General features: G+C 37.4%; 1 protein-coding gene across 1 annotated transcript in view; it reads right to left on the bottom strand.

Annotated features, from left to right (window-relative positions):
- Positions 1-4,829: 4,829 nt before the first annotated feature.
- The window catches only part of LOC104598282 (membrane-associated protein VIPP1, chloroplastic-like), a 39,929-nt gene continuing 20,971 nt past the window's right edge, over positions 4,830-23,787 (bottom strand). Inside the window, exons 6-11 of the mRNA XM_010260268.3 lie at positions 15,155-15,229; positions 12,351-12,421; positions 12,177-12,259; positions 6,055-6,119; positions 5,750-5,824; positions 4,830-5,261 (exon numbers count right to left, since the gene is read on the bottom strand). Of these exons, the coding sequence (XP_010258570.1) occupies positions 5,142-5,261; positions 5,750-5,824; positions 6,055-6,119; positions 12,177-12,259; positions 12,351-12,421; positions 15,155-15,229 (489 nt within the window). The 3' untranslated portion in view covers positions 4,830-5,141. The remainder of the gene's footprint in view (positions 5,262-5,749; positions 5,825-6,054; positions 6,120-12,176; positions 12,260-12,350; positions 12,422-15,154; positions 15,230-23,787) is intronic.

Raw genomic sequence — 23,787 nt, 5'->3', positions numbered from 1 at the left:
CACCCTACACTGCGCCATCTTCAGTGGGAGCAATCTTTGGATCCTTCCTTGGGTGTGAATAACTTCGTTGGGAGATATTATTTCTCCGTATCATGTATAATCTTCTCCTACTGTCTTTTGTTCAAATCTGATTCAGTTTATGGTTCAAGATTGATCCTTGAAAATATGATTTTCCAAATAGGAATGCGATTCCCAATTGAAGGGAGAGAAAAATTTTTGAAATTCGCCCACCTAATTCCGCAAGATTTGGGCGTCCATACGGTAGATCTCTCATCCCTTCACTTGAAGTGGTATCAGCTCCACTGGACACATTTCCTTGTGTCTCTTCACTTTTACCCATTGAGGAGGCCTCACCAATAGACTCTCTAGCATAAGAACCCACTCATCAAATTTCTTTCATTTCTTCTGCAGTTTTCTCTTGATTCTCTTTAAAATTAATTAAGAAATTTGCGATCTCTTCTACAACTTTTGTAAGAACCTGCTTGCATAGAGTTACATTTTGATGAGCCTACGAGGCTGTTTGGCAAGTTCTTTTTGAAAGCTTTTACATAGTGAGCTATTGCATTAAGATCTTGATAGCCTGAAGATTGTTTGGTCAAAGCGTGTCTTTCCATGCGAAGATGAATTAAACAAAAAAAAAACTGAAAAGCTCCACTTGGAATTTTTCGAAAATTGTCTAAAACAGACTTTAAACATTTTTTTGGCGTGATGTCCTTTAACGACTGTATCTTTTCCCAACCAAACGGGAAAAAACGAAGACACGGGCTGCCTGACTTCTAAAAAAACACACTAAATGGAGCCTATATAATTGTAAATCAAATCATATAGGAGAGATGCCAATAACCACAGATGCATGAATTCCACCAGTAAACATATAATAAAGCACAAGATGCAAAAGTCAGCTCTTTTCATGAAACATGAAACCAATTTTACCTGGGAAGTATTTTACGTCCATTATCAAAAACATTATCTAGAGGATCGTACATAACCATAGAAAGAAACAAACAAAATGAAGCCAAGGGAGGAATTAATATTACAAAATTGAAATCTTTTAACTCAAGAAAGAAGAGGCGGTTACCAAAAATCAGAGTGTGGAGCTTAGAGACGAAAATCTAGAGAGAAACATTGGATCCATCGCGGGGACTATGGACAAAGAATGAATTGGAAACAAATTGCAAAGAATGAAGAAAATCAAAACAAAATCCGAAAAATACATCAATCGATCAATAGATTAGTTAGTGTTAAACCGGTTCAAGTCCAGTTAAAGAATGAAAGCTGCCATCTTGGTCGTTTTTTTTTTTGTTTTTTGAAATAGTTGAACGTCTGTTCGGATATTTATGCCGGTTTGGTTTTGTTGGTGTTTGGAAGGAGTGTAAATCAAGATCAACGTAAAACTTGACTCTAATTCGGCTTTACATACATTTTAATAGACTAGTGGAATTTACGACATAAAACTTCATGTAAAGCAGAGCTTTACATCGATTATCGATGTAAATACTATATCAATAAAATCGATATAAAATTTTACTTTTCTCGTCACACTTCTCGAATTCAAACCGTCACATGCCAACGGTTCCGATATTGTGCCTAGTAGATCAGTTAACATAAGAGAAAAAACTTTGTAAAACTTTGCTCATTTTTAGACCACACCAGTCCTTTAAAATACACTCAGCCTACCTTTGAAAAAGATTAAATACCACTTTTTACAGCTGTTAGAATATTTTTATCAAGTGCTCATTGAATATGCTTATATATTGTGCCTAATAGATCCGGTCCCCATATTTCACGGTTCCAATCGGTTGACATAAGAGAGAAAACTTTGTGAGGAAAAACAAATTAAACAATAAGCATATGAAATCTCTGAGTTTCCTCTCCACATTCTTCAAGCAAGCCTTCACAAGTTGAATAGCTACTTCAAATAATTTTCTCCCGAATCACGTTTTATTTTATTTATTTTGTTGTTATTAATTTAGGCTAGAGTAGAAGAAGATCAAAGACATCCAATGTCTTTGTTGCTATTTGTTTGGTTCTCTACAAATTCGAGCTCAGAACGTGAATCCCTAATTTGTTATGTTTTCAGAGATTTATAGAGTTGTCCGTTTGTCTTCTTGTTCATTTATTTATTCTGTTCTCAGATTCGTCAATCTCATAAGACCATTTTCTTGTTCAGGCACTTTTTTGCAGATTGACTGATTAATTTGAGAAAGTCAATTCTCTGTTTTTCGAAGATGAATTGCCTTTTTCAGTTCGTTTTTCTGTGTCTGAAGCAGGTTGAGAGTGCAAACCACTTTTCTGTGAGTTCGCATCTCCGCCCCACTGCCTGTCGTTCCACATAACGTGTGATTGCCACATGTCTAGTTGCATGCAATGGGGCATTCTTGCGTGCGGGGTTAATGGGACGTCCATTAGCTTGTCCCGTTAGCCCCAAAACGATCCCAAATTTCCTTTCTCCCATACAACGTTTTAAAAAACGACTCAGAAATAGAATTGTATTGGCCACCGGTTTTTAGGTCGGCAGTCCAATTGTCCAGTTCGAACGGATGACCCGTTCTAACAAATAAATTAAAAAATAATTAAAAATAAAAAGATAAAATATCGTTAAACGGATCAACGGGTCGATGATTCGACCACCCTCTCATGGTATTCTTGGCCAATGGGACCAAAATCCCATTGACCAACTTCCCCCCTCTCAAAATCTGAAAAAAGAACGCCCCCTTAGGGATAAGTGGACTGCAATCCACCTCAGAAATCTGAAATTTCAGCCTCCTCCTAATCTACTAGTAGCTCCCCCCCCCCCCCCCATACACCGCATCCTGCCCGTGGATTGATGTGTAAATTTGGCATCAATCCACAAGTAGGATTCATCTGACCTATATGGTGGGGATCAGATTTCTGAGGTGGACTGAACTATAAAAGCCCCTTCCATTTAAGGATGAGTCCCTTATATGACATCACCTAGTTCTTTTGGAGACACATTCGCACAAAATGCACCAAGGGAAACATCCATTCCCAAGCTTCAACTTCATCATCTTTAGTTAGAGTAACTGAAGCCCTCTATTATGATCCATTTGTCCCATGTTGGTAGTAAGGAATGCTAATGTGAAGTATCCCATATTGATAGTATGGGATGCTGTTTTGGGGTATATATGTGCTTGGATTCCCTCCTTCTAACAACTAGCTTTCTACACTATGCTTCCCAGTTGCAACCGTACAATGCAGGTGGTGACATCAGTATTTCAGTGTTTGACCAGGAATAGATGGGCTATGCAAAGTCAGCCTGCATGGGTGCCGGGACTACGGAGCGTGATGGAATATTACAGTTAACTTTTAGGGGTGAATTCTAATAAGGCGCATAACACCCTCTCTCAAAGCACGATTCTCTTCCTTGTACGCAACCACCACGGTCACTAATATCAACAGAAATTATTAAAATGCCCCTCCATTAGACCCAAAATCGTTGAAATTCTAACTGAGTCACCCTCCAAACCCCTCTGCCGGTAACCGTCAGTTCTCCTCCCCAAGCTCAAGCTCCCGTTGACGACCTTGAATTTGTCGCGGCTGTCAAGATACAGTCTGCCTACCGAGCCTACGTGGTGTGGGCGCTATAGCAAGATCTCGACCGTCAATTCAGAGGCAAACTGGTTGCAACACCTGATCCAACAGCAGTATAAGATGGATACTATTTGGAGCAATGATCGAGAGAAGCTGCGAATAAACGAGAAGACTTGATGTTGGGTCAATTTGGTCAAAAAAAATCGGAAAAGTACGGACAAGTCTAATATAGATTCTCACTGCAAAGCTATAAACATTCAGAAAGTCCAAAAATCACACTCGCACTCATACCCGTCAATGAATTAGCATCAATTCCAAGCTGGCACCTACCCCAAATCTACTTTAAACCTACAAATTCTGACCCAAGGGCTATCAATCATTCTCCCAATAATCATAGCATGTCATCATCATAATCAAATAATCAATGCCTTGCCTCATCATTTTAAAATATGATTCCTTCTAATTTTAAAATAATTTTAAAACTGAAATTTATTTTTTTAAATTAGATAAGTGAAATAATGTTTTTATTATTAGTATAATAATAGTTGTAATTATTATTCTATTTTATAATATCTATTAAATTTTTTTGAAAGTTAATAATATCTATTAATTTTGAAACTAAAGTTTTCTTACTTTTTGTTGTTTTATTAATAAACATGTGTTAATTTGTATTAACTTTACTTTTATGAATATTTTGGAAAATTTATTACATTTGTGTATTTTCATGATTTTCGAAACCGGACCAGACCGGACGGTCAGCCAAAAAAAACCAGGATGACCGGTTCCGTTTTACCCCAGAACCGCTATTTCCCCCAAAAATCGTTGATTTGGTCAACAAACCACTGACCCAGGCGGTCAAAAAGTTCGAACAGTTGAACAGTTTGGCTTGTTTTTATTTTTTTATTTTTTGTCAAAACGGACCATCTGTTCGGTTCGAACAGTCGGACCATTCGACCCGGGAACCAGACCCCTGCCTGGTTCGTTGTTCGGTTTGGTTTTGAAAACCTTGTTTATTTTTGAACAACTATTGAAATTTATTTTTAATTTGTTATTAAATAATTGATTTTCTTTTAAATAATTTATTTACAAAATTATACTAATTTATCTTTTCCTCTATTTCAGTTAAATTTAAATATACAACTGGTGCCAACTGGCTTTTTGGTATGTCTGGCTGGGTGCAGGGGAGACTTGGACTGAATGCCGTCTCTACCTGGGTGATGGGTCTGGAAATTTAGGTGAAAAAGAAATAAGGAAAAGAAAGACACGACACAAACAAATTATGTCTAATTAGAATGCTGAAAATATCTAGACTAAAGCATAATTCATTATATTTACACCAGATGACCCATGTGGATATAACAAAATAAGAACTTTTGGAAATACAAAACCACCTCGTCTCTGAATGTGTGGGACACACTATACATCACCCAATTCATTTTAATTTGCTCCTCCCTTTCATGCATCGACAATAATTTTCCATCCGCCAACTTCAATTTCTAAATGAACTCAAGATCTTAACTTTACAACCATTTTTCATGTATATAATAGCCATTAGTGCAAGGTTTCTTTCAATGTAACCAGTGCTAAATTTATAATTCCTTGGTCTTTCTCCTCAGTTCATTAAGTTCCTTCTCAATCTCTGTATCTCGAATGGGAAATCCTGCATTTGTGCTGCTAACAGCTGCTCTACCAGGTGGAAGCTCTCCTTTCTATTGAAAATAGCACATTGGAAGAAATAAAAAAGAAAAAGGAAAAATTAAAAACATATACACAAGTTCAATGGTTCCAATATCAGAGTCAATCATAACCAATTCAAAGAAATGGTAGTTCTCTAATTGTTGCATTGAAACTACAACCTTGTAAAAACCTAAATCCACTTGTAATTTGGTTTAATATCATATCATTTCCAAATTATTTTCTTGCAGCAATGTATCCTACATTAACTAATAATTATTAAACATAATAATGCTTGTAAATAAAAATAATAAAAACATCAAATGGAACTTGTTACCACTACAAGAGCACAATAACATGCATAAAACAGTAGATAACGTCCTCGTACGACAATTATAGAAGAGAACAGGCACAGCCATTATAAGGACCACATCCAAAAGGTGTGTGTAATAAAGACTGAAACCCAGATCCCAGTCATATTGCCCTTCCCTTCTCATTACTCGAAAAGAATAATAAAACGTACCAAAGAGCTTCCAGACAGTTCTTTCTTCAACTTCGCAAAGTCATCATCAACTGACGAGCTCTCTAGCAAAGCAAACTGTGGGAAATAGATTGCCTTTAGCATGGACAGGATCATCTCATCAAATTAATTTTTTTTGCTATAGATGCTATGGATGTGCAGAAAAAAAAAAAGAAAAAAAAATTGTGAACAAGTTCTAGCTGAAGTGTATAACAGATCAGCACAGGTAGAAACAGGTAACAGGAATAAACATAAAATAATATCCTTTAGGGGAAGAACAAAAGAAAACGATGAGGGAAAAGGACTACCTTTCCTTCAAGGTCGTCAGTGGTCAACAGATTAAGTGCCTCAGCTTGGGATTCCATGGCCAACACTGAGAAAATGCAACAAAAAGTTGTAAATGATTATCAAAGCTACATCAGTATTAGAAAACAATGATATATTTCTTTTCATCAGAAATAGTATGATCAAGATGGAAGATCCTCAGGTGGGGTTCTACAGAAGAGACCTTGTTGGCTAGAATTCCTCCCATGTGTGCTGTCTAGACATCTGATAAAGCACATGGTTTTTAAATGTTGGGAATCCATAGTTTTGAAAGGCTAAAAGCCTTGAAGTTTGAAGTGTGTGCCTTCACTAGTAATGATCTTGCAAAAATTGATGTGTTAAATAAGTATTTAAACCAGGATTTTGAAACTAAAGATCTGGTGAGCTTTGATATTTCTTAGGCATAGAGGTAGCAAGGTCGAGACATGGGACTTTCGTTTCCCAACATAAGTATGTCCTTGACCTGTTGTAAGAGACCAGTAAGCTTGAGTTAAACCGGCTGTATGCCTATTGATCAGAATCATAGGATCAAGGATCAAAATTTCGATATGTATTGGGCCGTACAGCCAATATGTATCATACTGGTGGTTTCCTGATATGCCCCTACAGTGGGTGTTTCGGGGTATGACCTGGTTCAGGGGGTAGATGGGCCTTAAACTGACCCCTCTGAACCAGGTTGGAAAAAAAAATAAAAGAAAAAAAAAAGAAGCAAGACTCGATACAGTCCGATACGCCCCAACCGGTGTATTGGATTGTATCAATATTTTGAACCTTGCATAGGATTAATGGTTTTGATGATGAGCAGATTAAAGATATTGGGATTGGGAGGTATCAGAGGTTGGTAGGATGGCTTCTATATCCCTGCTCCAGGCCAGATATTTCATATGTAACGAGTATGGTAAGCAAATATATGCATGTTCCACAAAGTTCACATTGGGTAGATATTGACAGGATGCTTACCCTAAGAAGCATCATGGTGGAGATTCATTGTTTCTAATTATGACACATGAAATTTGAGGCTTATATAGATGTAGATTGGGAAGGCTCCTTAGATGATAGATGCTCTACATCTGGAATTTACACTCTTGGTCAGAATTTGGTGTCTTGGAAAAGCAAGAAGCAACGGTGGCCTAGTCAAGTGTAGAAGCCAAGTACAGGTCAATGGATCATGGTGTGTCAGAGTTACTTTGGCTTCATTTTCTACTTGGACAACTTGAGATTGAGGTAGAACAGCCCTTGATGTTATACTATGATAATCAGGCCACCAACATTGCTCATATTCCAGTCCAGCATGATAGGACTAAAAATATTGAAGTTGATAGATACTTCATTAGGAAGAGGGTGTCTTCAGGCAAAGTGTGTTTACACTACATCTAATCTAAAATACAGTTCGCAGACATATTTACTAAAGGAGTTGCTAAAACTAAGCTGGAGCACGACTTATGCAAGTTGGGAATGATCAACATCCATTACCAATTTGAGGGAGTGTTGACATGCTGTGGCACCATCTACATTTCCACCCTTCAGGCTTTTATGTTAATATTTTTTATTTGTTTTGTTATTTTTTTATAACTTTTATTGTGCTTTGTTATTGGGCCCAGGCCCATATTCTTTTATTTACTTATTACCTGCTTCCCTATTATAGGGGCATGACTGTCATTGTACAAATCTTATCACTAATTATAAATACTAATGCTAAGGGGCACCTGCAAAGTTTTTGGCTCCCCCTTCTTTTTATTGCTTTTCATTCTCTCTTATCCCTTCTATTCTCTGCGCTTCTTCAATCCTTTTTCTTCTATTTCTGATTTCCTACTAAATTGATCTTTGATTTGAGTAGATCATTATATTGCCTGCAATCGGCAATAATATTCTTACAACAAACAGCATTATGCAAACCTGTCCTTGCTTCACAATTCATAACCAATCCAGGAAAGGGGAAAAACATGGCATATGAAAATCTGGAATGATATTTCTACCAAAAAAAAAAGAAAATCTGGAATGATATGTATAGATAAGATTTTTCTAGAATAGTGTCCAGATCTGATCTTCATAAATCTGGTATACCTGCTATGTTTAGATCTTTATGCTCAAATAAAAGGACAGCCCAGTGCACAAGGCTCCCGCCAATGCGGGATCTGCAGAGCAACAGATGCACACAGCCTTATCCCTGCAGACACAGAGAGGCCGTTTACAAGATCTTTACACTCAGATCTGAAAAAGAAAACTTGAACCTCACAATCCACTCCCACAAATCTGAATAGTACAAGCCCTTGTGTGAAAAATAGAGGAAGTTCGGCCCTCTCACAAAGAATAAATCTTGGTCATTTTGACCAAGAAAAAGAAAACTAAAACATCAAAACAAGAATAAAAATAAGGTTTCTTCTGTGGTTGGTTCGTTGAGGTTATAGTTCTGAACAAGCAAGAACAAAGAAATAAGAATAAGATAGGAAGAGGCATCTGATCTGACAGTTCACCTTTGTTCTGGTGCCATGCTCTCTGTCATAGATCAGAAACAAAATACAACAAAGATCACCTTTATTCTGCTTGCTCCCAGATCTCATAAGCTGTATCAGCCCTCGTGAAATTTCTTCACTTGGGGCAGCATACACACTAGAAGCCATGACATCACCAATACTGTTCTCCTGGCTCCATTTGTCATATTCAACACTTCAGACTTTGGTTCCTTAATCTTCCTGTAGAAATATTGGGCCAGATGGACCGTAGTTTATTTCAGCCTAATGTTTATTATTTTTTGTGTTAATGGGCCTATTGATCTTTTTTTCTTTAAGTTTTTAAGTAGTCGCCCTACCCAAGGGTATTCATGTAATTACCCCAACTATTCTAATCAGGTTTAATAAAAGTATTTGGGGATGGAGAGAGAGTATGATTGACTCTTCTCCTTCCCCTTCTCTCTTCTCTTCTTCTCTTGCAGTCATACCCCATAGTTGTCAAGGTGATGCCTAGGTAACAAGGTGCCCTTGGAGGCTCACCTCGCCTAATTGCCAAGCAGTTTTGTATATTATGTCATAAAATACTTTTATATTCTTAATTTTTTGAGATTATAATTATAAAATAGATATTATTAAACTAAAGTATTCATTTTGTGTGTTTATATACTAATTTATTTTTATTATTTTCTTATTTGTTATGATTTAATCAACACAGACATTGCTAAGTGCAATATTGAACCCTCAAAGACTTCAAAACATGAACCAATAAGTAATGAAGAACTTAAATTTTTTTTTCTAATCAACACATTTTCTTCCATCCATCTTTTCTTTTCTTCTTTTCCTATAACAAAAATAGGGGTTCAGCCCCTATATTTTTTGAATATGTTGATTTTCTATACTTCAACATGAAATTTATACTTTTCTTATGAAAATTATGGATAATTATTAAGGAAATATGGCTATGGAACCTAGGGAACTAACCTAGGATATATGCTTTTTTACTTAAAAAAGTCCATCACCTAGGCAACTAGGCAATGAGGCGCCCCCATGTTGCCTAGCCTCACCTTGGTGCCTTGAATACTATGCTAGAGAGTTGGCATATCCCAATCTTCTTCATTGTGGTGCCTACACTCTAATGCCATCAGTCGATCCAAATTTGGACTCTCTTATCATAATGTTGTGCACTCATTCCTTCATAACCCTCTCAATCTCCTACTCTGACAATATAAGTAAAAGGTACATAATGTTAGGAACTAGGAAGTTTGTTCACTTCTGATGGTAAAATCAATCCCCAGTTTCTTCTCAATTCACTCCCAAAGTTCAACCAGGTACAATGAAGGGTTGCCTTCAAATCTTCCAATCAAGCATCACTTCAAGTAAAACTTTCTTGAAAATTTTCTGACCTATCAATGACCACATAAATGGTTTTCTTGGCCACCTTTACTTCTCATTTGCCTTCTTGCGGCCACAACCCTTCCCCTACAACCTCCCTATAACTCCTCTTCTGGCCATTGTCCCACCTTACCACCTAACTCACCAGCCCTTGTATCCTTATTCTTCTCTACCTGGCTATTTCAATTCGCTTACCTCAGCCATGGGGAGAGATTTTGAGCAAACACAATCGCCCTCTGCCATTGGTGTCGCCTTCTCAATATCCAAAACAATCTTTTACATTAAAAAAATTTAACACTTCTAGGGTCATCTCCATTGTCACTTCTCTTCTCCAAAATTCATATATTAGTTTCTTTTTATTATTTTATTATATTTTCAAGTTCAATCACAACACACTAGGGCTGTAATTGGATTGGGTTCGGATTGAATTCTGCAAAATCTGAATCCGGTCCAATTGTTGAAAACTTGCATCCAAGTCCTATCCAAAACCCGATCAGATTTGAAGACCTCAGATTCGAATTCGAATTCTAATAGAATCAGGTTGGATTTGGATTTAATCTGGCTCTGCTTTAATTTTTTAAAATACAAACAAAAAAATCAAAAGTTAATTACTTTTCAACTTTTATGTATAATAAATTAATGTAAATATAATATACTGAATTTATTAAACGTATCAATTCATATATAAAAATATATTTTTTATATTTTAAATATAATTATATAAAATTTATATATAAAAATCAATAAAATTATAATATAATCGGATCGGATTTTAATCGGATTGGATGGAATCAAATCCGAATCCGATCTGATTATTAATCAGATGCAGATTGCAAAATCCAAATCTGATCTGATTACAAGACATCATCCAAATCCGAGATAATAGGATCAGATGCCAGATCGGGCCACAAATTTTCCGGTATCATTGACAAACCTACAACGCACAAGTTGGTGGGTGCTTCAAAACCTTAACTGATAAACAAGCAAGAACTTGAAGATTTATATCATGAGAAGAACAAAGGTATGTCTTCTTTTCTTCTGCCCCTTTCTTTTCTTCTTTTCTTTGGACAAAAACAAGGATTCCACCCATTCTCCTTTTTATTTTGGAAGTCTTTCCATTACTTTTTCTAAGACAATCTTCTTCTGCTTCACCACCCCTTTCTTTTCTTTTTTTCCTAGGACAAAATCAAGGGTTCAACCCCTATATTTTCTGAGTTTTTCTTTTCTTTCTTCTCATGAGTATGTTGATTTTCCATGAAACCAATGGAAATTACCCTAGGATTTAGGTTTTTATTAAAAAAAAAAAAAATCCATCACCTAGGTGACATGGCACTCCCCTGTCAGCGAGCTATGCTTTGGTGCCTTGACAGCAATGCTGACTAATGAATAAACTGTATCATATGCATAAATTCTCTTTTTGTTAATTAGATACCTATGGAAAAATATTTGTAAGAAAATGAGTCAGTAGCATGACCCTACCATGTAAAATGCAGCCCAGTGCACCAGGCCGCTGCCAATGCGGGGTCTGGGGAGGGACAGATGTACACAACCCTGGTCACCCAGGTCACTATGGGGTAACCCAACCGTTGCACCAAGGCCTACCCTCTAGCATGACTCCACCATGTCTTAAACATAAAATGGGCCTGTAACCTCATCACCACAGTGACAAGGTACCACGCTCCAAAGCCAACAATAACTAGATGATCTTTATCATCAAATAACAGGGGCAAGTCCAAAAGCAAAAGGTAAAAATAGATTATTATAGTCAACTGGTTGTGGCTTTGAGAGTATATATTATCCAAGAAGTATCATCATTATAAGCTGGGCTTCAGGACAGACTTTGGATCCGTGGAAACTATCTCATTTGCTGTTAGAAATCAGGAAGATGGCCTCCTACTTAGAATGCAGATTCAGATGGATTCCTAGAGAATTAAACCATGTGGCTGATAATCTAGCTAAATCTGGGCTGGGAAGGGATTTTTTGTATAGTCATCATACTTTGCCATTGCAGTGGGCTTTGTCTTTTGTTCTTTGTTGACAAGGCTTTGTACATCTCCTCATGTACATCCCTCCCCCTTTTTTTATCTTAATGAAATCTGTTATCTTTTCTCAAAAAAATGTCACATGTGCCTGCTGAAAGAATATGAGCTGACTGCCATTTATAATAGAAGCCCAATGATTACACCTCTTTCCAGAACCATAGACAATGCATGAAATATGATAATTGACTGCTCAGAAATAAAGCATAGGCCAAATATTCATACCCTTTTCCTCCATTTTTTCAAAAGCTGAAAGAGCGCTACTTGTATTAACATTCCCTAACATCTCATTCACTTTCGTTGCAGTCCTAGAACAACATAAAATTTGACATTGAGATCAAGTTCACATGGTTAATGTAAACAGAGACGGTGAAAATAAAAAGGGTGTTCTGGACTAACTTTGCTGACTGAGCACGTGCTTTGAGAGTATCTTTCTTTGACTTAGCTTCCTGTATCTTACTCTCCAAAAGCTGCAGAAAACCAGAAACCAAAGTAACAAAATAAAAAGACTATTGCAAGAATGAAGAGAAGATTGAAACCACAACAAACATACAGAAATTGTAAAAAAAAAAAAAAACATAAAATACATTAATCAAATTTGGGAGGGAACCAACAATTTTTGTTTTGATTTATTGGGTTGAGCCTTGCATTTGGGAAAGGGGATTGTTAATATTGAATCTCTGTCATCTTGAAAATTAATTCTTCTGTCCAAAATTAATATAAACCTATTATTCTACATCAAGGTTCAAAATTTTGATACGATATGCCCCATATCAGGCATATTGTATCGTATCTTTGGGGTTCCGATACACCTGTTTACAGGTGTTTCGGGACTCCTCTCTTTTTTTAATAAAAAATATGCATAAATAAGTCCCAAAAAAACAACTTTTGAAAAAATATATATAAAAGCATGAGTTTCTAAGTACCAATACGCCTCTACCGATTCAGGGGGCATAGGGATGGCAATTTTCCCCATCCCCGATGGGGACCCGACTTCCCCGACCCGATGGGGTCGGGGACGAAGATTAATAGGAATCCCCGATCGGGATTGGGGTCGGGAATGGGGATTGAGGTCCCCGACCCCGATTATATATATATATATATGTGTGTGTGTGTGTGTTATTTATATTAAACATATATTATTTTATATTATTTACATATATATATATATATATTAAAACATATTTAAAACATTATTTATAATTTAAAATTTTTATTTATTTTAAGTAAATTTATTTTTCAAAAAAAAATACTATTATCTAAAAATATTTCGAGGATTCGGGTCCCCGCGGGGAACCCATCCCCGTCGAGGATCGAGGGTGGAGGAGAAATTTTATCCCCAATGGGGATCGGGGACGGGGATGGGGGTTAATTTCAGAATCGGGGGCGGGGACAGGGAATATGATCCCCGCCCCGTTGCCATTCCTACAGAGGCATATTGATACTTTGAACCTTGTCCTACATAATTAGGCATAAAGGTTGTTTTAGAATCATAGGAGCATAATTATCTCAACTTCCACGCAACCCCCAAAATGATTCTTCTTTTTTAATTTTAATTCATTGTATACACAGCTAAATTAAAATCATAATAGACTGAAATTTTGACCCCTTTGCATGCAGCACTAATTGTACAGGTAACATACATTTACACCACTTCTTTGGTGGTCATAATTCTTCTGGTCAGAAAGGGGTTGTCATTGAAGAGGGTGTTGAGTCATTGAAGACCAATTTTTTGAAAAGAACTCAGTGTTGGAGATGGAGAGGATTAATGAAACACCAAAGGAGTTGAAGATTCTCAGAAGGAATTCTCTTGCAGTGAGAAAATTCAGAAATCAGAGAAAACCTCTAAATCTGTTGGTCTCAAAAGTTTTTGCTAGACTGAAGTGGGGTTTATTTAGGATTGGTCTAAACAAAAAAAATGATGAAACCAAAGAAAGGCCTAAAGAAGAACTAGAGAGGTCATTTGTTTCTGTTTGTTTCCTCTTTGGAACTTGGTGTGGATTTGTGAGTGGTTTTGGTTTGTTGGTTTTGGGGGTTCTGTTTTGGTTGTTATTCTCTGTTCAATGAGTTGGATGTTTGGTGGTCTGTTTTTCTTCATTTTTAGTTGGTTTGTTTGATTTGGAGTTTGTTTCGGAAGTTTTTGTCTTTTTTGACTTCTGATCACCTTCCTTGTAATCTTCTTTTTTTGTTAATAAATTTTATTAAGAAAATTGGTAATAAAATAAATTTATTTCCCAAATGCAAATCAATGAGAAAGATGAATCCTGCCTGCTTAATTGGTATTTATTTATTGATCATTTCTTTTTAACTTGTCAAAAGATCTCTACACAAGTACACCTCAACTTATATATATATATATATAATGAGAGAGAGAGAGAGATAATGAGGCTTAAACTACAAATCCCAAGGCCTCAAGGCTTACACCTCAAGTATCTAGATCTACTAAGTGCCACACTTTCATAAGGGCAGCCAGTGCACAAGGCTCCCGCCAATGCGAGGTTTGGGGAGTGAAGGATGAAACTGTGACTGCATTAGCTAGTTACAAAACTTCGTAAGGGCTGCATGGCCTGAACAAAGTTGGCATCTATACTTTGAGGAGTTTCTAAAGGCTGGGTACATGACAGACAAGAGAAATGCTAGTAAATAATTACTTTATGTAACACTTGGATTTCTTTCCCTATAGACAAGATGGAAACCATTAAAAGACACGCCAACTTTATTTTGTAGTTTGCCTTTTGATTGTTCCACACCATGTCTGTAGGAAGAAGCATCCGAGAGTCACATAAACTGGTTTACTAGCATTGATGGAAAGACAAAAGGACAACCCAGAAAGAAATTATTTCAAAGATCTCTACAAATCAAAAAAAAAACTGACATTGGAGAAAGAAACTGAATTATTTCAAAGAAATTCTTCTCAAACCGACATTGGAGAAAGAAAAAATAAAAGAAACAATTTTAATAGAGATGTAACAGTACTTTGTGTTTAAGGACATGAACCCCAATATTGATCCCAGCCATCTGGGATCTTGGGAGGGGTAGACTCAATACAGACCTAACCTTGGCAATTTTTTGCACAAAGTGGCCACTCTCAGACTTGAACCCACTTCTCACGCTTGTCAGCCAGAGATTTTAGCATTAGACCAAGAAATAACCCCTAAGGAGATGAAAAGGTTGTGGGGTATAAAAGAAAATTAATAGCATACCCGAGTATTTGAGACAAGATTTTCAACAACATTCCTCTGCTGATCAAGCTGAGCCTTTAAAGCACTTGCATTGTCCTGCAAAAGAATACAAAAGAATCAAAACCATCAGACATTAGGACAAACACTACATTAATTCAGCATCTTTGTTTTCTTTTCTTTTTCCTTCATTCCTTTTTCTTATTCCTACACAAGAACTTCAAAACAGGTTTGATAAAAGGAGAAAATGTATCACATAATCAGACACCTCTTAACTGCATAACCAGAAAAGGTGTGACCTCTAAGGAATGATCCAACATATAGAAAGGCAACAAGTATTGAAAGACTTTCCAGGCCTTCTTATTAAATTATTACAATAAAGTTAAGGGAAAACGGATATATACAAAATCAAACCAAAAGTTAACTACTATGAGCAGATGAAAAGGTTCAGTTACTATGCGCAAAGACATCAGCAATCAGTGACATGAATCAGCCATGCTATCTGTGTTGAGAAAACCTTTTCCATCGAGCAATAGTAAATGTATTATGTTGTCTTAAATCTCAAAGATGCATGGGATCAGATATTACTTTCTCCTTTGAGTATAAATTAAACTTTATTAATAAAATTAAACAAAAGGAACCAACTCCATATTGCAGAAGATGAGAAAATCTGATAATGAAAGAGCTTTCCAGAAGATGGGACCATGAACCCTTTATTGCCATCAGACCAAGATGCAGACTATATCCCAGCAGCCAGAGGCCAATCCTAGACAAGCAACGAAGAGACACTGTCCGGCCCAGAGGAAGGAGACTCAACGGTGATGTGTCCTGGGGATAGGATTTACCACAACCATTCCTGTGAGTTCACCCTTGCCAGAACAATTCCTCTGCAACCCAGAGAAGGAGACTCAACAGTGTCTTGCTCCTGTACTAGACAGCCCATTGCTAATTTTGCCACTTGCAATAAATTGTCCCCATCCTATTGTAACTTTTTTTCTGTCATTTGTACTGCTTCTATTCCCAAAAAGGTTGCAAAGGCTAAGCAGATACCTGAGCAGAATAGCGCTATGTTAGAAGAAATTAGAGCCCTACATAAAAATCATATAAGGGAACTAGTGGATCTTCTTGAGAGAAAGAAACCGGTGGGGTGCAAGTAGGTCTTTTCTGTTAAAATTGAACTATAAATCTATAGAGAGATACAAAGCTAGACTTGTTGCAAAGGGCTTCTCTCAAATGTATAGGGTGGATTACAATGACTCTCATGTGCACCTATTGCTATGATGAACTCCATAATAGCTCTATCATCTCTTGCTGCAAATTTTGAGTGGCATCTCCATTAGTTGGACTCAAAAATGCCTTCTTAAATGGAGATCTGAGAGAAGTAGACATGATTCAGCCTATTGGGTAGTTTATGACCTCAGGATCCAATCAGCGATTTAAAAAGGCACACCTGACGACCTGAGGCAGCAATTTTATAATTTTAATTGCCTTTAAGACCCTAACATGGACTTGTTTGGGCTTTCCTTGACCTCGAGGGGCTTGGTACAAAGGTGGCTCGTAGAATCAGGAATGCAATATGTTTTACATCACATTAGCTACTTGAAGTAATGCAATTGAGCAAAAAAAGAGATTGTGGATTTTACATGCTTGAAAATGTTTTATATGTTTGATTTTATTTTTAAATTTTCATTTGAATACACTTTACATGTTGTGTTTATGTATTTTAATTTTAGATAATAGCTTTTTTAAAACATTTATTTTAAAATCTAAGTTTATATTTTTTATTAATATTTTTTTTGCAATTTTTTTTAATTTTTTGGCATTGTTTTGAATTTTCTGACATTTCTTTTATTTCTTTGGCATTTTTTTGTATTTTCGCGCCTTGCTTCAAAAAGGCATGTCTTGTCTTGCCTTGCACCTTGCACCCCAGGCACAAATTGCCCCTTGCACTTTTAAAAGACTAGATCCAATATGATATGCACTGATGTACATTACTTTTATTCAGTGATTTAAAAGGTGTGCCTAAGGCACGCCTAGGCGCACAGTTGAGGCGCATTTTGGGGTATGCGCCTCGCCCAAGTCCTAGGCACACCCAGGCATGCATCTGATGCGCCTTGTGCCTCATCCCAGGCGTGCACCTTCTTAAAATTTTGCACTTTTTGCTTTTTTTGAGTCTAATTGCTGAGTCGGGGGCTCCGCCCCCGAACCCCCGATCATGCCCCTCGAAGCAAGCCTAAACAAGTCTATGTTATGGTCCAAAATTCTTATTTCTCACATAAAAAATAATGATTTTATAACCATTGCCTTTCAAGAAGATAGTTTATTGCAATGAATGAATGAACATTAGCAATAAAATATCAGACCCTAACATGAAAGTTATAAAATCATTATTTTTATAATGAACAACATTATTCGAGAACCCCCTGTTTGCTAATGTTGTTCATTCATTCATCGCAATAATATATCTTCTTAAAAGGCAATGAAAGTTATAAAATCATTATTTTTTATGTGAGAAACAAGAATTTCAGACCCTAACATAGACTTGTTCAGGCTTGCCTAAATGGGCGTGGTACAAAGGTAACTCATAGAATCAAGAATTCAATATGTTTTACATCACGTTAGCTACTTGAAGCAATGCAATTAAGGAAAAAAAGAGATTATGGGTTTTACATGCTTGAAAATGCTTTATATGTTTGCTTTTATTTTTAAATTTTCATTTGAATACGCTTTACATGTTATGTTTATGTATTTTAATTTTAGATAATAGGTTTTCTAAAACATTTATTTTCAAATTTAAGTTTATATTTTTTATTAACATTATGTTTAATATTTTTTTATTTTTTGCATTTTTTTAATTTTTTGGCATTTTTTTAATTTTCTGACTTTTTTTATTTTTTAGCTTTTTTTGTAATTTTGTGCCTTTCTTAAAAAGGCGTGCGCCTTGCCTTACGCCTTGCACCTCAGGCACAAATTGGCCCTTGCGCTTTTTTTGCTCCTTGCGCTTTTAAAACACTGCTTTTATTAGGAATAAAAGAACAATTTCATTTACAATCACATGTTTCATTGGGTGTGTGTTTCTATGATAGCCCTTAGAGAAGAATTCAGATTAGCTGAACGTGATGTCTGTTCAGTGAGCTGTGGAACCAATGAAAATGTTCCACTATGAAAGGTGCGGGTCCCATGTATTTTATTACTGGCATGGAACATTATCATTGGTTCCACAGCCTGCTGAATAGCCATCACATTCAGCTAATCCTTGCTCCTTAGAGATAGCAAATTGACCCACCCACCCCAGTCAGGGTGGCTTTCTTGACCATTGATTGGGTTTGGAGCTGGTTTCAGGGAAACCTGAAACTCTAGTTACTGGGGATGGGGAAGGGTGGTATTTGTCCACCTTGTCCCAACCCCGGCCCCGAACCTGCCCCGATTAAAAATGACAACGGTGGGGCAGGGCAAATTTGGGGATCCCCATTCTCCACGGGTCAGGGATGGGGTTGGGATTTCTAGCCCCATTGGGGTATGGGGCAGGGAAGGGGAGGGTATTTGAGTTTGGGGTCAGAGACAGGGTATGCAAAACCTGGCCCCACCCCACCTTGTTGCCATTCCTAGTAACCCTTGATCTACATTTTAGGATTATATTAATCATAGAAATGATTGAGACCAACACAATCAGTATGCAGACTAAACTATTCCCAACCAATGGATAAGCATGGGTTATTCATCCTGAAAAGGTTGACATGCAAGAACTGCTTTGTGAGAAAGGGCAGTCAGTCTCTACTGCCAAAGTGATGACTCAAGACACAAGCATGGGTGTTTAGAAAAAACTGAACTAGACCACTTTCAGATGGATCCTAGATTTAATGACTGGTGGAGCATTTGGATTGTTGCATATGATCCTTAGACTTGATAATGGTATTCTTTTTTTTTTTTTGAAGAATAAAGATAAAATATTTCATTAAAAAGGAAAAAGAACATTACAATCCCAATGGGTGTCCGAGAGACACACCAATAGATCACTAAGCCACAAAAAAACTTTCAGCATTACAAGCTTGAATTTCAAGCACATCCCAGAAGCTCTCCCCCAAATCTGCTCTATTGATTTAAGCAAAACATGGAGGATCCATACCCAATCAGTCACTAGTCTACCGACTGAAGCAACTAGCATCTCAATGCTCTTGGACTTGTTATTAAATAACATTCTGTTCCTTTTATTCCAGATAGCCCAACACACTGCAAAAGGTATGCAGCTCCAGACTATCCTAGCCTTATTGCTCCCTCTAAATCTTGGCCAACATGAAAAGATTTCAGTAGTGGAACTTGGCTGAAAGACTAACACCGAAGAGCACAGAGTAAATCTTCCAAATGAAATTGGCAACCTTGCATGAGAAAAATAAGTGGTACACTGACTCCTCTTCCATCTTGAACATATAGCAAAAGCTCATCATGCTGATGCTTCTAATCTTCAAGTGGTCTGCAACTTAGATACTATCCAAGGAGGCCAACCACACAAAATCTTCCACCCTTGATGGGGCTGGATTCCCCCACATTCCTTCTGCCTGTTCTATGATCTGATGGTCTTTGATAAGGGCCAAGTAGGACTTTACTGAGAATTTTCCAGCAACAGAATGCATTCCTCCATTTCTTGATCCCTGCAGTGGTCTTCTAAACTTTGGGCACCAAATCACCTTCTCACCACTGACTTCATAGCATTGATCAATCCTTAGTTGATGCTCAACAGCCTGTATAACCTCGGGCAAGCCTCACACAGCTTCCCAACTCCACTCCAATCATCCTCCCAGAATCTCTAGCACCATCTCCAACATTGAATCAAACCAAACTCCTGAACTCCCAATTGAACCCTATTATTCCTTTCCATACACTCACCCCGTAAGAATTAGACACCTCCCTTGATTTCCACCCAAACGTCACCACCCCATAATGGCATTCTACCAGGTTTCAAATCTTGTGCTTTTGATATGCCAACTAATGATGCCCTATCAGAGGTAAATTACCTGGGTGTGTAGGAGGAGATAAGAGTAGGATCAGAACAAGTGATCATTGTGATAGGAATTGCCACTGCCACTATGTCAGACAAAGAGAATACCCTAATCAGCAGAAAACTAAAAAAGATATAAAAGACGAGAGAATTTGTGCAGAAGAGAAGAGAAGAAGAAAGAATGGAGAAAAGAAGAGAAGCCAATAATGCTGGCCGCCCCCTCTCATTAACTTTTATTCTTAATAGGCCGGCTGGTGCTTACAACTTAACAAAAAAATAAACTACTACTCTAACAGCTTCTAACAAATAAGCTGTGTTCCCGGCTAACTAATTAAACAATGGCATTTTACCAAGATTGTTATGAGATCTTAAAAAAGGATATTTAAGGAGTTTTCAATGAATTTTTTAGGAGAAGTGATTAATCCCAGGTTGAACTCCGCTTTCATTGCCTTGATTCCAAAGAAGGTTGAGGATGTTCATCCTAGAGATTTCAGACCTATCAGCTTGGTTAATAGCCTATACAAAATAACTACAAAGGTACTCTCTCAAAGGATAAGATGTGTTCTTCCTACCATTGTTTCCCCAAATCAAGGGGCACTTCTGAAAGAAAGGAAATCATTGCCAACAAAAGTGTTGAGGAAATGAGAAAGGTGGGAAAAAAAAAAGGTTTTGTTAGTAAACTGGATTTGGAGAAGGCCTATGATTTGGTAGATTGGGGTTGTTGGATGGAGGTTCTAAGAAGCTCTCGCCTTGGAGACAGATGGTGTAAATGGGTTGAGGGTGCATCAAGACTTGTCACTACACTATCTTGGTGAATGGGGCCCACTATCCCCATTCCTCTTTACTCTGATTGTGGATGTCCTTGGAAGACTAATCTCTAGGGCAAATTCTAGAAGGTGTGGGGATGGAGAGTTGATAGGAAGGGTGTGACAATCACTCACTTATAATTTGCAAATGATACTATTTTGTTCTGTGAAGGGGGAGATATTAGGTGGATCAGAAACTTGAAATGGGTGATTCAATTGTTTGAGAAAATGTCAAATTTAAAGGTGAGTCTTCACAAGAGTTGTATTTCAAGGACAAATATGGAATAAAGGGAGATATCAGAAAGTACCAAAACCCTAGGTTGTATTACGTCTCAATGGCCTTTGATCTATTTGGGGCTACCTTTGGGTGATAATCCAAGAAGTGCTAGCTTTTGGAATCTAGTGGTTGAGAGATTTACAAAAAGGTTGGTCTCCTAGAAAAAAATCTATTTATCCTTGGGGGAGGATCACATTAATTAGGTCTACTTTGGCCGATCTGTTGGTGTACTATTTGTCAATATTCAAAATTCCAAAAGGGGTGAGTAGAAGTTTGGAAAATTGATTAGGGATTTTCTATGGAAGCCAGGAGAGGAGAAGGATCATAGGGTTCATTTGGAGGTGGTGAGAAGAAGTAAGAAATTTGCTGGTCTAGGTGATAAGGAAAAAAAGGAATATAGCTCTTTCGGGAAAATGGTTATGGAGATTGCCAACAGAAAAGGATAAATTCTGGGAAAGGTAATTATTAGCATTAATGGGCTTGCGGCTAATGGGTGGGATGTAGACTATGGACCAAAGCAACAAGAGCTTCACCTTGGAAATCCATCCATGATATTCTTCCAATGTTCCTACCCTTCATCAAATACAACCTATGCTTTGGAAACCTTGTTAAATTTTGGGAACATGTGTGGCTGGGTGACTCACCATTGAAGGAATAATTTCCATCTCTTTTAACTTGTCTAACCTTAAGAATGAACCTATGTCTTCCTTCTTGTTACCTTCTAGTTCGAACTCAAGCTATGCCTAGAATATAGGGTTTAGAAGGGGGCTCAGAGATGCTGGATTAGATAATGTTTTGTTACTTCATTGTTTATATGGAGTGTTCCTGAACCCTTCAGAGTCAGATAGTAGGATTTGGTGTATTGCATCATGTAATTCTTTTCTTGTGATTCATTCTTTTCTGCCCTAACCCAACCTTTAGATAGCTTTATGATGCTTTTTCCGGTTAAGGAGGTTTGGAACAAGCCTATTCCCCCTAGAGTTAGTGGTTTTTGTTGGGAAGTTTTCTTGGAAAGAATCAATACTTGTTATCTTCTTCAAAGAAAGAGATAAAATAGGTGTCTTTCTCCCAATTGGTGCATCCTTTGAGAGGCAAATGGTGAGACTTGCTACCACTTATTAATCTCCCACTCTTTCATTTCAATTATTTGGGTATGTTTCTCTCTTTGTTTGGGTGCAGGTCGAATGCCCCACCAAATGTTCAAAGTTTGTTCGGTTCTACCTATGTCAACTAGAGGAAGAGAAGGGGGAGAATTCTGTGGAGGTGTACAAGGGCGGTTGTGTGTCCAATGCTTGGGAAGTCTCGACAATATGGCCGACTAGAAACAAGAGAGAAAGAGAAGAGAAGAAGAGAGAAGATAGAAGAGAAGAGGAGAGATTGGCGACAATGGAACAGTGCTGGCGGCACCAGCTTCTACTAACATTTATGGGGCGTCTGAAATAAAAGGGAAAAAGACCCTTATGCCCCTGCTTAAGTAAAGTACAATAACAGAAAATAAAAAAGACTTTAAAACAACCAAACAGACCCTAACAAGACAGAAAATAATAAATAAGACATAAAATAAACTATTTCAACACTCTCCCTCAAGTTGGAGCATAGATGTCAATCATGCCCAACTTGTCACACAAATTATTATGCCACACATGTTGAAGACCATTGATGAAGATGTCTGCAAGCTATTCCTCTATGACATATGGAATGCATACTTCTCCACTCACAAGTTTTTTTCTAATAAAATGCTTATCCACTTCAATGTGTTTCGTCCTATCATGGAGGACTGGATTAGCAGCAATGTTGATAGCAACTTTATTGTCACAATAGAGTGACATAGGGTTGTTGACTGCAAAACCCAGTTCACCTAACAAGTTTCTTATCCACATGATTTCAGCAACTCCATGAGACATAGCTTTGTATTCTGCTTCAGCACTGGATCTAGCCACCACACTTTGCTTCTTACTCCTCCAAGTGACCAAGTTACCTCCTACAAAGGTACAATACCCACTGGTGGACTTTCGGTCATTGACTGCCCCTGCCCAATCAACATCAGTATATACTTTCACCTTTAAATGTCCATGTATCTGGAACAACAAACCAGCTCCTGGAAATTTCTTGAGGTATATAAGGATTCTCTCTGCGGCTTCAAAGTGAGTTGTCCTAGGGTTGTGCTTGAACTGACTAAGGACACCCATTGCATAAGCAATATCAGGTCTGGTCATAGACAAATATAAGAGTCTCCCTACAAATCTCTGAAACTTCTTCACATCTTTCAAGAACTCCCCCTGACTGTCTCCCAACTGATGGTTAGGTTCAATTGGCGAGTCAATTGGTTTCACCCCTAGCTTGTCTGTATCTTCTAATAGGTCCAGTACATATTTCCATTGGGAAATAAAGATGCCCTTTTGAGAGTAGGAAACTTCAATTCCAAGGAAATAATGTAATGGTCCTAAATCTTTCACCTCAAATTGAGTGGCTAAGAATTTCTTCAGTTTCTGTATTTCGGTCTCTCAGTCTCCTGTGATCACTATGTCATCCACATACACAATTAAAGCTACAATTTTCCCTTCACCTTTCTTCACAA

Source organism: Nelumbo nucifera, chromosome 7 (assembly GCF_055504915.1).
Source record: "Nelumbo nucifera cultivar China Antique chromosome 7, China Antique-T2T, whole genome shotgun sequence".
In the NCBI taxonomy this organism is placed as follows: domain Eukaryota; kingdom Viridiplantae; phylum Streptophyta; class Magnoliopsida; order Proteales; family Nelumbonaceae; genus Nelumbo; species Nelumbo nucifera.
This window is presented reverse-complemented; position numbering and strand designations above follow the sequence as displayed.